General features: G+C 45.5%; 1 protein-coding gene across 1 annotated transcript in view; it reads right to left on the minus strand.

Annotated features, from left to right (window-relative positions):
• adgra1b (adhesion G protein-coupled receptor A1b) overlaps nucleotides 1-12,557 on the minus strand; it is a 115,174-nt gene extending 102,617 nt beyond the window's left edge. The window contains exons 1-2 of the mRNA XM_029521815.1: nucleotides 12,034-12,557; nucleotides 1,379-1,450 (exon numbers count right to left, since the gene is read on the minus strand). Coding sequence (XP_029377675.1) covers nucleotides 1,379-1,450; nucleotides 12,034-12,251 — 290 coding nt within the window. The 5' untranslated portion in view covers nucleotides 12,252-12,557. The remainder of the gene's footprint in view (nucleotides 1-1,378; nucleotides 1,451-12,033) is intronic.
• Nucleotides 12,558-14,276: the final 1,719 nt, after the last annotated feature.

The following is a 14,276-nucleotide window of genomic DNA, read 5'->3' on the forward strand; positions in this document are numbered from 1 at the left end:
ATTAGAACGGACCTACTGAGGTTTGATGAGCTGCTGGGTGTGAGATTATGGACGACTGGCTGCTGCCCTCAGCGGAGTGGGGTAAATGGAGCAGCATTAGAGCTCAACAGCTATTGGGTAGATTGACAGAAATCTGGTGCAGGACGGAGTATGGTGATCCTTAAAGGGTTCGTCTAGCATCATCACGTCTGTGTCTTAATGCAGCACGGCTGTAAAAACTTTCGATCCATCGGTAGCCTGAGGGCGGAGGTGGAAAATGTCTCAGAGCCAGGACAGATTAATCCAAAATCTGCATGGTCGTATTCCGCCAGAGATGAGTGAGAAATGTGTTGCGTAATTTGGATAAAATAACATCTCATTCATGAGAATTCAATTTCATATACACACACACACATACACACACAAAAAAAACAAAAAAAAAAAAAAAACAACTTTGGGCACTGGAATAAGCACGTTTCCATTCCGGCCCCAAAAGGCCTGTTTGTTGAGGTACATGGAGTCCACAGCTGCAGCAGGAGCGCTGCGAACACACACACACGCGTTATTAAGCCTGTCAATCAGCTGCCACTTCACCGCAGTCCTTAGATCCAGTCAGTCAGCCAGCCGTGCAGGCAGACAGTCGGCCGGTCGGCCAGCCGGGCCAGACGAGAGAACAGCTGGCCGCCACTTTCAACTCCCTTGGCTACCTGGCTTGGCGTCAACTGCTAGCGACGGACATATTTCTGCCAAATGCTGCATGTGGCAGGATGGATGGACGGTCTGTACCCGAAACGTGAGATGGTGGAAGGAACAGGTCACGCTAACCACTGCTCCAAGAGGTCAGCTATAATGAACCTCTGGCTGAGCGTCCTTAAAAGTCTTGTAATCATCTCTGCATCACGTCAGTGGAGCTGGGCGGGGCGGGGGGTAAAAAAAAAAAAATAAGGCCTGGAGAGACATCATCCTGTGAGCCACCCAAAGAGGAGTGGAAGAAGGGCAGAATTATTCCAATATTAATCTGTCACGCAGGCGATAATATTCAAAGCAGTCCCCGAGGTAACACGTGTGTGTGAGAAAGGAATTAATGCGTGCCTTCCTATTTACATCTGAAAGCTCTCCTCAGCAGTTTGAGCGCCTCTCTGACGTCTTCATGTCAGCGTCGCCATCAGGTAGAGAAGCAGCTGTCACTGATCGTCAAGCTGCTGGGACGCGGCGCGCATCAGGAGAATCCTCGACGCGGTGCAGGCCTGCTGCAGCCTTTATCCATTCACTCACACACAAAACCATCAGCAGGTTAAACCCCAACGAGTACCTGCGAATTTCCACCACTCCTGCGATGACAGCTATTAGGACTCTGGAGATGACGAAACAGTTAAGAGGGCCCGATTTAAGCACTCACAGTTTTTCCAGGGCAGCCAAACCGAAGAAGGAGCCGTTCCTCAGCAGGGAGATCTTGTTGTTGCTCAGGTTTCTGTTTAGGAGCACAAAGAGAGGACATGAGGTAAGCGTTGGGAATGGCTGCAAATATCACAAAAATCAAGCTGCAGGAAATTATTTATTCAAATGGCTGATAAATTGTTTATCCTCCGACTGTCAATATGTTGGCGGGAGATAAAGATTTATCTCTGATGAGATTGCGGCTGTAAATTACACATCCTGGCCACGTTTCTGTCTTGTTTATGACTGTTTGTGGTTACGGCAGGTAATGATCCAGGCCAACCACCCCGTCCTTCGGCTCCTCCGTGTCAAAACATCATCCTAATAGAAAAGCTGAAAGAAACGCCAGCTCAGCACAATTCAATCATCCATCCATTGCTTACATTACAACAGCAAACAAATCAATGCAATCCACCAGAGAGATCTTTAAGTGATGAATTAATATTCAGCGGCGATGCGGTGCCTTCACTGGATTATTTCAGTGACAGTCTCCACAACATTTCCTACTTCTTCTTCTTCTTCTTCCTTCCTCCGTACCATTCTCTGGATAAATCATTTCTTGGCTGAACAGCGAAATGAGGAACTATATGTTCTTCAAGTGACAAATTTCTCTGGCAGGGAGAGAGAATTGGTGCCCGGACAGGACGTCCCGCGGAGTGTGTCACTGGCAGCCACAAACACACACTGTCACATTTTTCAACAAACTGGGCCTTGAGCTTTCCCTCAAACTGTAAAACAACTGAGTGAAAACACTGACAGGAATACAACACAGACACACACCTTCACCTATAAATTATTCGACTTGTGAGGTCTCTCTGGTGATAGCAGTTATTCCAACACCTGCCAACTTTTGGGAAAATATACAACATTAGTTCACATGTTCTACACCGCCATTTTCCTTCCAGCCAGCGTGTTTTTCTAAAATATAATTTAAACTGCACATTCTGGAAATATGCAGTGAAACATTTCAGCACAGCCTCTTAAAACCATTTATTTTGATGTAACAGTTTAATGTATGAAAAAAATGTTTTCGTGATATAAAATACTGTCGACCTTCCTCAGCAGGCCTTTGGACTCTAAAAGTCGGAGGAAACTGTTTGTTGTCTGCTTTACATTAATCAGTGTTAAAGTTCTTCTTCTGGGTTTCACCCAGATTTATGTCACCAAGTGTACGTTTTGTTTTTTCAGTTATTGACCCTCCGTCTGTGTGGATGAATGTGTCTCTAATGTTAAAAATGTGCTGAGCTTCATTAAAGAGCGCTTCCTGGATCAGAGTCATCTCTCTGCTTCATTCATGTGTGAAGAAACTAAATCTAACTGCCGCACTGAACTCCAGATAGTCACTTCTGCTACAGCCAAAACTACACTTGTCTTAATTTTGTGGCTAAAAAGTTCAATAAATATTTCCAAAATCTTTCTTTCACTCTGCTAACACACACACACACACACACACACACACACACACACAATTGTCTACAGAGCGGTGAGCCAAAGTGCAACAGTGGAAGCAGCTAATGATTTATAATGCGCTTATTCTACAGCCCAGATTCACATCATTTTAAACACACCTTGGACGACGTTTCTTGATTTCATATCTGCTAAAATATTGATTTCTCCGGCCAGCTCATAAATCATCCACAGCAGGTCTTCTCTGTCTCGGCGATGCTGTGGATGTGTGATTTGCAGGCCAGAGCCCTTCTTTGCATGTGTGATTGTACGTATCTCCTGTCAGCGTACGACTGCACGGACTGACGCACGTGTGCACGTACGCAGCATCTGCCAACGTACCATCTTCTTTTCACAAGGCGGGTCCTGGAAGAGATTGGGACGAGTCACAACTCTGCTCTGTGACGACAGAGCGCTTGTTATGTCTGCAGGAAGCGTACACTCAATTTAGCCTTAGGATTAAGCAGCGGGATCCCACAATGCATTGTGCTGAACTGGCAAATTGCTTGGTCAAACTGCTCGGGCGCAGACGGAAGTGTGCGCAGTGAAAACATCACCATGGAGATTCACGCACTGCACAAACTGACACGCAAATGAAGAAGACTTAATATCGAATCAATTCAGAAACAAGAATGCATAAAAATTATACAATAAACAAACCACATTGTTTTCTGGATAAAGTCATTTTGCGTCTGTCAACATTTATTCATCTTAGTATAACAAGTCTGCTTATGCATATCCTTTGGGGAAAGTACCGTCCCTCCCCAGAGTGATAACAGTTGTCTTGGCAGGAAACGCAGGAATGAAGACAGGAAGTTCGCCCCTCAACAAACGGCCAGGATGGACACAGACTTGTGTCAGCAAATTCATGTCAACATCCAAGATTGTATTTACACTTGGGCCTCTCCCAAAACGGGACAATCAGTCAGGATTGAATGGAGCTGAGGTTCAGACGCCAGATAAAATCAGCAGAGCTTATACAAGAGACGTGTAATACACTGTCGTCCCGATGTAGTTTGACAAGCCTGCCACGGCTACTTACAGTCGCTGTTGGACAATCACTGCCGAGGGGCGGCGTTCAGCTAACAATTAACCAAACAGGTGGGACAGCAGGCACAAATACTTTCTCTTCTTCAGACGAATCAATCAAAGAATCTAAGCTGTGTGGGAACGGACTACGAGAATTGCAGGCAGACATTTGGGCTGGCAAAAGTGAGTAAGCAACAATTCATATGGATTTTTATTGTTGCTGTTGATCCAGACATCAATATTCTACTGGGTTCCTGTCAGATTGGATTCATCTCCACACAAAGCGCTGAAGAACACTGCAGCAGACGTACCTAAGCCAGCGTGGAGTTGGCTGGGATGGGCCGAATGCGTCAATTTGATAATATTTCACACACAGATTTATTGGCAAATAACCACAGCCCCCGTAATAGTTTCATATTCAGAGCCCAAGTGGAGTTTATCTGTGTATTTTCAGGGCCTCACCCCGCGTCCTGAAAAACAGCCCCTCTTATTAAAGCCACATATGGACGGAGGGACGATGTGAGATCATGAGATACCAAAGCTGTCACTGTGTTTTGTCCCGCGTTTCTTCAGCTCCCCAGACCGCTACACCTCCCTCTGCAGATGGACGCCCCACTCCGGGACAGGCAGCCTCTGTTTGTGCAAACTCAAGCGTGTCCTGTGCTGTTCTGTGCTGCCTGTGTGTGTCTGCTTGCCGACCCCTGCATGCCTATCTCAGGACTCTGTGTAACGTCCAGGAAATTACAGGAAAAACAGAATTGAACATTATGTAAACAGCCCATGACAAACTTCTGCAGCGACTGTCCAACTCTCTATTTACATTATCAATTATGTTCGCTGTGGATAAACTTCTTTCAGCACAGATTCACGATTGCCTCTGTGGGCTGGAGCAAATGGTCTATGTCATTGCTTACTCTGTTCCTACACCAGCCGTGTATGTTTTATCTGGTAAATGCTAAATGTTCACAGCTCCCCCACATAGCAGAGAGCTCTTCTGTGCGAATTCTGCGAGCTGAAATTTGTGAGGTCGAAGCACTGATAATTTAATTGCCATGTTACTCAGTCATTTGTGCTTCCCATAATATCCACCGCTATTTCAAAAGTCCAACTTAAAAATGTAAGTGCTACTAAGCAATATAAATCTTTGCTTGAAAAGCATGAAAAAAATCTTGTTTCAGCAGAAACAATTAGACAGCTGACAAAAAATTGAAAATGAACCTTTGATTGTCTTGATAATTGATTATAATTTCACGTTCATGTTTTCTGTTTGCAGGTAATTTGACACACACCTCTTGATAAGAGTGTTATTCATTATTTTCTGACATTTCGGAGACACAGTAATCAAGCAGTTCACCAATAATAAAAATTATTTATAACTGCAGCCCTGAATGTAAGAATTCCACAGTGACAGTTTGATTTTGTCCTCGAGCAGTGAGGCTGCAATCACAGTGATTAAACACAGCAAGTGAGATTCATATCAGCTCTTCCCCTAAAACAGGAGCTCTGGCTTTTACTCTCCTTTCGAGCCACAGCTGGGATATTTCTGTGAGGTCCAGCAGAAAAGTCACCATGTAGCTGAGCGGCCACGCACCAGAGACATCTGACTATATCATTATCGGGAAACAGAAACAAAAATAGCTTCAGCAGATGCCCTCCAACACACCAGTCCTGAGGACCAAGTGGAGTAAAGATCACAATGTGAACTATTACAAACACGTGGATCCACTGGCCTCGAGGTTTCTGGCCACTTCTCCTTATACAGCCAAAGTTTTGTTATTTTAGAAGATCGAGTTACAAGACAGAGCTAACCAAAATAACATATTTCATATCTACTAACATTGACCTTGGACGGGAAACAGACGCTGCCTTTTTTGGGGGTTACCTAAAGATGTATGAACAGAGTTTCATACGGTGTCTGGATGACACCAATCTTTATAACACATCAAAGAAAAACTGCTTTCATTAAAAAAAAAAAAAGAAAAAAACTTTGCCAGAAATGTAAAGAATTTAAAAGTGAAGCACTGAAGATAAGAAAATTATTTTAACAGAACATTAAAGCAAAAAAAAAAAAAAAAAAAAAGATTATTGCTGAGACGACTGAAAGCTTTACTTACCTGCAGCGCTTTTCTCATGACAGGAAGTGACTGGCTGTATTAGAAATTTCGTCCTGCACAGAGTTTTGTAGAGTTTGCAGTCTCAAAAATACCCAGATTTTCTAAGATCCGACACTAATGATTCACTCCTCTCTACAATAAAAGCCCAATGCAGAATCCATTAACATAACATTAGCAGGCATCTTCTGTTTACCCGGCGCTGACTCCTGAATTCCCTCCACTGAAATTACAAGCATGGCTGATAGCAGATCAGCATTAATATACTGCGGCTAATAAACCTAAACATTAGGTTTGGGTGTAACTTGTTCCATATTCTGTGTAGTTGTGCAGAAGTGGGCCCATTTTGTGTCCCCCCCCCTCATACTGCAGCTGATGCCATTCACCCCCCACAGTAGAGACGGACACGCCGACCTTGCAAACGTGGATATAAATTGCACAGAATTAAAGACACATACACGAGCAAATGTTTCAAGAGAAAGCTAATGTGTTCGCTGCATAACAGTCATTCAGTCAAGCCTCCAAAAAAAAGGACCACTTAACCAGTTTTATCAACCACTCAGAGCCTTTTGCGATGTATTCCACGTTCTCCAAGTCAAACAGCATTTACATGTTCGCATAGAGCGCTCTTCCCATTCACTGATGGAGCAGCCCAGAATAAAACCACCAACTCTGACTGGAACCAGACATCTCGAGGACATGCCGTGTTTTCTGGGAATATAAAATGTGTCTGTGGTCGTCAGAGTTTTCGCCTCTCAAATCTTTAACTTCATCAACCTTGTAAATCTGAACTGGGACTTCCAGCAGAAATGTCGTGTCAACATTTCCTGTTTACCACTGCTGCTGTCACACTGCCACAACGAGCCAACCAGAGACGGCAACAAACTCTCAAATTTTAAACCTCAATTGATTTGTTAAAGTAATTAAAGTCTAATCGTTAATGTTTGACTGAAGCAACAGAAGTTTAACGTGCTGTGTGTAGCCTAGTGAAGTGTATTTCTGGCACCCGCTTTAAGGAAACTATTATTAACTGCTATGAGGCTGAGAAACATCGAGACTTCATGTGCACGTACGCCGCGACTCTGATTCGAATGCGCTTTGATTGGGTAACACCAACACGCTGCACTCATAAAGGCGTGCCAGGGCCCCGGAGAGAAAGGCAGCACAGCTAATACGCTTCCCGCTGTGAACAGGAGCAGCACACGTCGGGGGTTTCAATCAGCTTCTTTCACAATGAGCCAGAAAACAAAGAAAAGACAACACGCTTCGAGGTTGGCGCCCTGTGCTTTTTCAAATTTATGGCCCTTTAAGTAACATTAGTGTTTACTCAGCGGTGCAGGGAGGGAAAGCAGAGCGAAGAAGTATCCTTGGCTGACACCGTATTTACCTTGACCTAATATTTTTAGATGGTACGTCTGGGTTTGGACACATTCTTGGTTTTTGAAGAAAATAACATAAGAAAATTTACAGTCATGACCTCTTCATCAGTGAGTTATTAGCGTCTGGAGCAAAACTGATCAGCTGTTCCTGTCCACATTCTCTCAGTGACGTCTGCATAATAAACCTTGACAAGATACTAATCCTGGTCGGACATTAGTCAGTACTTACATATGAAGGAGACCTCACTGACCCTGAGCAGACGGGTAACACGAGGGCCAATCTTTCTGACTTGAGCTATCACAGTCTGAAGGGTGTCGGGACCTTTAAGTATTACCCCCTCTGGGGCTGAGACGGCTGATAGTGGAGAGGGAACTCATCTCACGATGAATTTTTTTTTTTTTTTTTTTTTAAATCTTCCATATCAGTGGAGATAACAGAAGCCAACAGAGAGTCAGAGGGGCAGAAAGTGACCAACGTGAATCCTCAGAGCTTGAGATGGGAGAGGCAATATATTTTATCAGGGTCATTTCGGTCACGTCGCTTTAGATTAGCAGCCAGCTGTCTGCCTTATCTGTGTGATATATCACTGACGGCATTTTATGCTCCAGATGCATCGATGATGTGCGCACTCGCAGGGTTTGTCAGTGAGGTAATGCACAGGAGAATACAGACCGGCGATGTGTGCATGTCAATGAAATATTCATGTACAACTACTCAGAACTCTGAAGAGGGTATAGCACAAACAGCACCTCAGCAGATGAGAAAAAAAGCCCCCGAGGAATAACAGCAAGGGAAAAGGAGCGAAAGTGAAAAATAATACACAGACTTATATTTATAGCTGTACTCAAAATACGACGGGGAGAATGCAGAAAGTTCTTTCAGCAGAGAGAAAAGAAAATGAGGTGAGTTCCGACGTGCCACGCTCGCTCAGGAGGACGCACCTGATCCTGAAACAGCAGCTCGTCCAAACACGGAGGTGAAGGTCGGTATTTAAAACCAACAGCTAGTTTACAGCCTGTATCGTCTCGGTCACGATGACAGACACGTGCTGACAGTGGCCCTCCCCTTTAGGCACCACAAACAGGCCTCAGAGAGCGCTGGTGGTGGTGGTGATGATGATGGAGGACTCAGAGCAGCCAAACCCCCCCCCCCCCCCCAGATTTGGTCCAGAACAAATGGCCGTGCTTTCTCTCCCCCAGATGGCTTTGGAGGAGCTTAGCTCGGTTCTGTCAGCGAACGTACACCGAACTCACCAGCTGAAACAATAAGTCAGGAAAAAAAAAAAGCTTCTCTCCCACAACAGCTATGTGACCGAAACAGATGAAGTCCCTCTGAATTCTGACTAAAACTTAAAACTGGTGAAAGTGACCAATTATTGTTTCGCTGCTAAATTTTTATCTGCAATGCGCACACATTTTTGTAACTTCTGAACAATTTATCAGCTGACATTATTGAAGATCAAGAACTTAGACAGGAGGCCGTCGTGAAACAGCTGCAACAAGCACAATGACATTTCACATGATATAAAGAGACAGAATGTTAAACTGCAGTGGCTGCTTCTGGCTGCAGACAGTGAACTCAGCAAAAGGGGACTCATGTTTTATTTAGATTTTGATACATTTATTCTTTTGGCAGATACTTTGGTCCAAAGCGACCTTCAAACGAGGAACATCACTGAAGATTCAGCGCGGTGGGAAACCTTGGCCTAAGTGTTGAATATTACATTATACCAAAGTGCTCGTTAGGCATGTTGGGGTGTTTAGGAGACGAGCTGAGGCTTCTGATGGACTTCTGGGGCTGATGAGCTGCTCCATTCTGGACTGGGCTCAGAACAATGCCTAAGACTTCCATCCTGGGCCCACTTCCACCTCCGCTGTTATGAAATCTGAAATATTTCTCGTGTGTGTGCCAGAATTGGTCCAAATGTGGAAGAAGCATCTCACAGTGACGTTGTACGTGAGCCTTTTTCAGGCTGGAAGCGGCGGAGGAAAACAGGAATGTGGCCGGATTTATTTTGTTATTGTGGCAAAAATGAGACCAGATCAGTGGTGATGGGGAACTTTTTACTGCAACACAGCAAACGCTGCCACAAAGGTCTACATCTGCAACAATTACACAACTGTGGGGGAAAAAGCCACACACATTCAGCAGGTAAGAATAAATAGAATAATATGCAAATTCAGTGTGACCTTGGCAAAATACTGGCTCAGCAAGAAGGAAAACGGCAGCAGCAGACCCAAACTTCAGGCGTTGAGTTGTGTAAATGCAAAACGAGCTTACACAACTCAAAACCTTTGCATGCAGTTTCCAGCCGTGGAGAGTCTGAGGTTCAGTCCTAATCAGCTGTGACTGTGCAACAAGCCCCTCCACACCCAAACAATCAGCTTGCAGCAGTCACATCATCTAAATCAGCCTCAATCTCCGTCCATCAATTGACATCAGCTCGGCGTTCCCAGCATCCCCTGTGTCACTCCTTTCACTCCTCCAGCAGCTCTTTCGCTGCCTCAGTAATGTTTATCTCCAATCTTCACTCCATCCCCGTGTCTCTTCCACGATCTATCCCCTGGACAGACTGTGCGTCCCCCCCCGTCGGAGCGCTGCCTTAGACAGGTGTCGGCTACAATCTCAGCAGCTGCCCTCCATAGAGAGAGCTCCTGCTGCTCGGCAGCGTTGAAACGATTAGACCAGATAGGTCCCGAGGTCAACAGAGCCGTCAGACCCCCCCCCACACACACACACACACGGACAGTAAGGAAACTAGGCAGCGGCGTGTTTTGATTTCTTATCTCGTCTACCAGCAGATATGAAGTTTAAAACCAAAATAAAAAAGCTGTGACTTTAATTTGAGGGGTCACTCAGATCTGGGTTAGTGTGCTTGGTTCACTGGAAAAGGCTGAAAGGAGCTCATTGTCCATGTAGATGCTGCGATGAGGCCAAAATGAAGAGCGCATGCAGGGAGAGGAGGGAGATGTGTTAGGCTGGGGGAGGGGTGGTGGTGGTGGTGGTGGGTGGGGGGGGGGTCGGTTGGTATGTGCATACTTCCCTTGATATATCTGTTTATTTGCACAGCACATCTAAACAAAAGAGCGAGCAGGGAGGCTACTTGAGCCTGACAAAGGTCACATTTCCTAACGCAGGAAAACTGCTTCCTGGCCGGCCAGAGCTCGGCCGGAGGATTAGGACTGACAGAGCAACTCATATTCCTCCAGTGAACAGAGGAGAGAGTGAGTTCGAAGCTTCAACACGTTTTTACACAAAATATCAAGTCAATGTTATTCATCTATGTAGAACTTTATTAATTCCTGCAAACTGCAGAGCGGGTCCCGCTTTGACACACGCTGAAAACAACCACTCTCCACTTAAAGCAACAAAAGCCCTGATGCCTACACAACCAGCAAACACCACTCCAAAGAAACTGCATTAATCAATGGCGCTCACGGTTCGGAGCGGGTTGATGGCTGTAACTTGTCAAGAGTCTTCACATTCAGTATTTGCTTTAACACCCAAAATGCGGAATTCCACGTTTCCAAGAATTAAACCATCTATTAATCTTACGGTGAATCTGAGCACCTGCAGAGAGAGAGCGAGCGAGAACGAGACAGAGGGGATGTGTCAGGAAACTTATCTGCTCCTCAAGTGTCTGAAGGGCTATTTTATCTCCTACAGAGGCCCGAATGAAAACTAAGGGCGATTTCCTCCAAGTCCACGTCCATAACTTTGGATGACTTTGAATAAAATAAATACCCGTGAAGAACGCTTTGAAAGGCAAAAGATTTAGGCAGATGTGGCAGCGGAAGTGTTACGACACAAGACGGGTGACTCAGGAACGAGACCAAGAAGGACAGAGCTGCTCTAAAGACGGTTAAAAGACCTGCTTTTCTTTATAGTCAGTAATTTACCGGTTTGTAAAAACCTCCAAGTGTCTCCTGCTTTGGCTGCCTCAGCCTCAAATCCAAAACTTCAGCTCATCAGAGGACGAGGCGACCCTGCTGGGTGATGAAATGTGAAGGTCTGATCCCTCTGATGGATTCAAACCGGCCTTTTTCTGGACTCTGTGTGACCGATTCTGATACCATCACGGGTATCAGAATAAGGAATATTTCTCTTCAGTCGTGTCCTCAGTTTTTAGCCAAAAGGATAATTCAAAGACTTAAAGCACATACCGTAGTCTGCCTGCGAATTTCTTTTGTCAGATAAGCAGCATTAAAAGTTTATTCCAGGTCTTTCCACTGATTTCACACTTGCAATATCTTAAAGTGTATTTTTCATATATAGGAAGAGTTTTATTTAATCTGAATTCTTGCCATCTTGTTTACATTCCCTTCTGCTTCAGTGAGCTCTGTGATATTTAACCTTCATTGATTCTATATGAGAAATATTTCCTTCAGTTTAATTTAGTTTCAGCTGAGTGTTTTTTGCTTCTTAAACTAATTTCATCCTGTGAATCAGACTCACTGATGGACTGAATGAATTTACAGCACTTCATGTCCCGGTCCAATAATTCAGGTGCCCTATCTCTGGTTCGGGGACTCTCTTTGGGGCCCAGCTGAGTAAATGTCATTTCCTCCCTCCAGAGCTCCCTTCAGATGGTCAGATGTAGCTGCCTGATTTACCTTGAACGTGTGTGTGTGTGTCAGTGAGACCTACTTACAGGGAAACGGTTCTGTTGGGTAGGAAGCTCGGCTGCAGCGGGTCCATCAGGTCCACATCATCACAGACCACTTTGACCCGGATCTGCTGCCGGCTCAGCTCCTTGGACCTCTCAGCAGAGCAGTGACAGCTGTCAACGATCAGGTCTGGACAGATCCTGTTGGCCAGACCGGATCCCCACAGCCCGAAGATCAGGCACAGCACGCCCAGAGCCTTCATGGTGGACTCGGGTCGTTTTGTGTGTTTGTCTGATTGTTTGTATTGCTGTTGGCTCCTCTCAGGTTATATCCTCCCAGCTCCTGGGGCAGGTCGGGACCATTTCACATTAAAGCACAGCCCTGTGCCAGAGCGTCGGATCCGGATCTCACGTCCTGCTGCTCACCTGCTGCGGCCCCTAAAACCTGCAAACTTCTGCGGTTGAAACCGAGTTTGAAACTGAACCTGAAGGGTCCGAGTCGCTGCATTATTTCAGTTTGGTGCTGCGGTGAATAAAATCCCTCCCCAGGACTCCGGTGCCGAGAAGTGCGCTGAAAAACTTAGAGAAAGTCCGGATCAGTGCGGCTGCGTCTCGTCCAGTCCGGTCCGGTCCAACCCGCGTTGGTAGAGAAAAGTTGCCCCCCCCCCTGCCGATCCCCCCTCCCAGCCCCCGTTGATCCACTTTAAATCCAGCTCCGGACGATGCCACTCACTCTCATCGTGCGCTTCTCACGACCTTGGACTTGTTGCGCATGTGAGCGTCCAGAAAGTCCCTCCCCCGCCGAGTCCTGGTCCTGAACTGAAGGAGCACAGACACCCATCTGTTTACATCCAACAGCAACAGAACCACCACAGTCCGCATCTTCTGCTCCGCTGAAGAGTGGAGAAGTGAAAAGGAAACGAAACGCCGCCTGTGTGTTGGGCAATGATTTCCTAAACACAAGCATTTTCCATTCTGGTGAAAAGTGTTGCTGTTTGTTTGGTTCTCTTCAGCTGCAGAGGAAAATTACACAAACTGGAAAAGTCTGAATCACCACAATAACCCCCCACAGACAAAAACAAACCTGTGTCCTACATGTTTTTACTTTTCATTTTGGTCTGATTTCTGAGATCAGTGTACTGACATTGTTCTTGTTTCCTTAAACAAATCTGTATTTCCTCCAGTACATGACGGTGCCTTGTTAATATATCAGGGTCCATATTCCTCTGATTTTATTATTGCTGCGTGAGAAGCTGCTGCAGGCAACAGACTTTCATTTAAACGATGGCAATAAATAAAGAATATGAGCTGGAAAGTGACCAGGTTGACACAGTAACACAGTGTTGGAATCATGGAAGTGATTAATGACTTGCTTCTTTACAGCTGAATTAAAAAAATATTTCAAAAGTAGTTGAGGAAATGAGGAGAAAAAAAAAAAAAAAGCAGCCAGCGTCTGAGGAAGCAGGTGGGCCTTTCCACAAAACACGTGGATTGAGGTGTTCATCACAATAAACCAGACACGTACTGACAACGTGGCCCGTGAGTCGTCTCATAATTCCTGAATTTACTCATGCCACGTCTTCTGATCGGAGGATGGGGAGTTTGAACACATCGGCTGCAGGGTGAGAGGAAGCCCAGATAGCTGGACGGGCCCCCTTCGACGAAACTCCTCCCTCATTAGCCACATCAGGCCTGACAGCACAGAGGAGGACGTGAAGCCGCTCCCTGCTCTCCTGTCTGACAGGCAAACATGGGCCGTTTATCCGTGAACATCTCCACGTCGCGCCCCGTTGGACCACCACTCACACTTGTTTGCACAGATGCACAGTGTATTTACCTCCTGCCTGTAAGTGCACAGGAGGCTGACCCCCCCCTCCTCCCACCACCTCGGTGAACCAACAGGAAAGTCACCTGGCGCAGAAAGACATCACCATCTGAAGTGATCCATCTTTAATGGCGTCTGGAGAAACGCTTCTTTGGAGCGGAGCCACGGCCGTTCGCTGAGCTGCTTACGAGCTCCTAATGGAAACCAGAACCTGAAAACACGAGTCTGTTCTCTGAAGCTTTCCTCTCTGGCAGCGGATGAATTTTCACACAGACAAGCCCTTTTTTTTTTTCTTTTTTTTTTTTTAAATAAAAATAGAAAAATTTAAAATCGGACAGCTAATCAGCACAGAGTTATTTGCACTGTAAAACAGTTTACAGTTAAATATTAACTCAAGACCAAAACTCTGCACGGTGGAGGGATGGAGTCAATTGTACTGAAGCAGAGCAAACAGTCGGCGTCT

This window comes from Echeneis naucrates, chromosome 15 (genome assembly GCF_900963305.1).
Source record: "Echeneis naucrates chromosome 15, fEcheNa1.1, whole genome shotgun sequence".
In the NCBI taxonomy this organism is placed as follows: Eukaryota; Metazoa; Chordata; class Actinopteri; order Carangiformes; family Echeneidae; genus Echeneis; species Echeneis naucrates.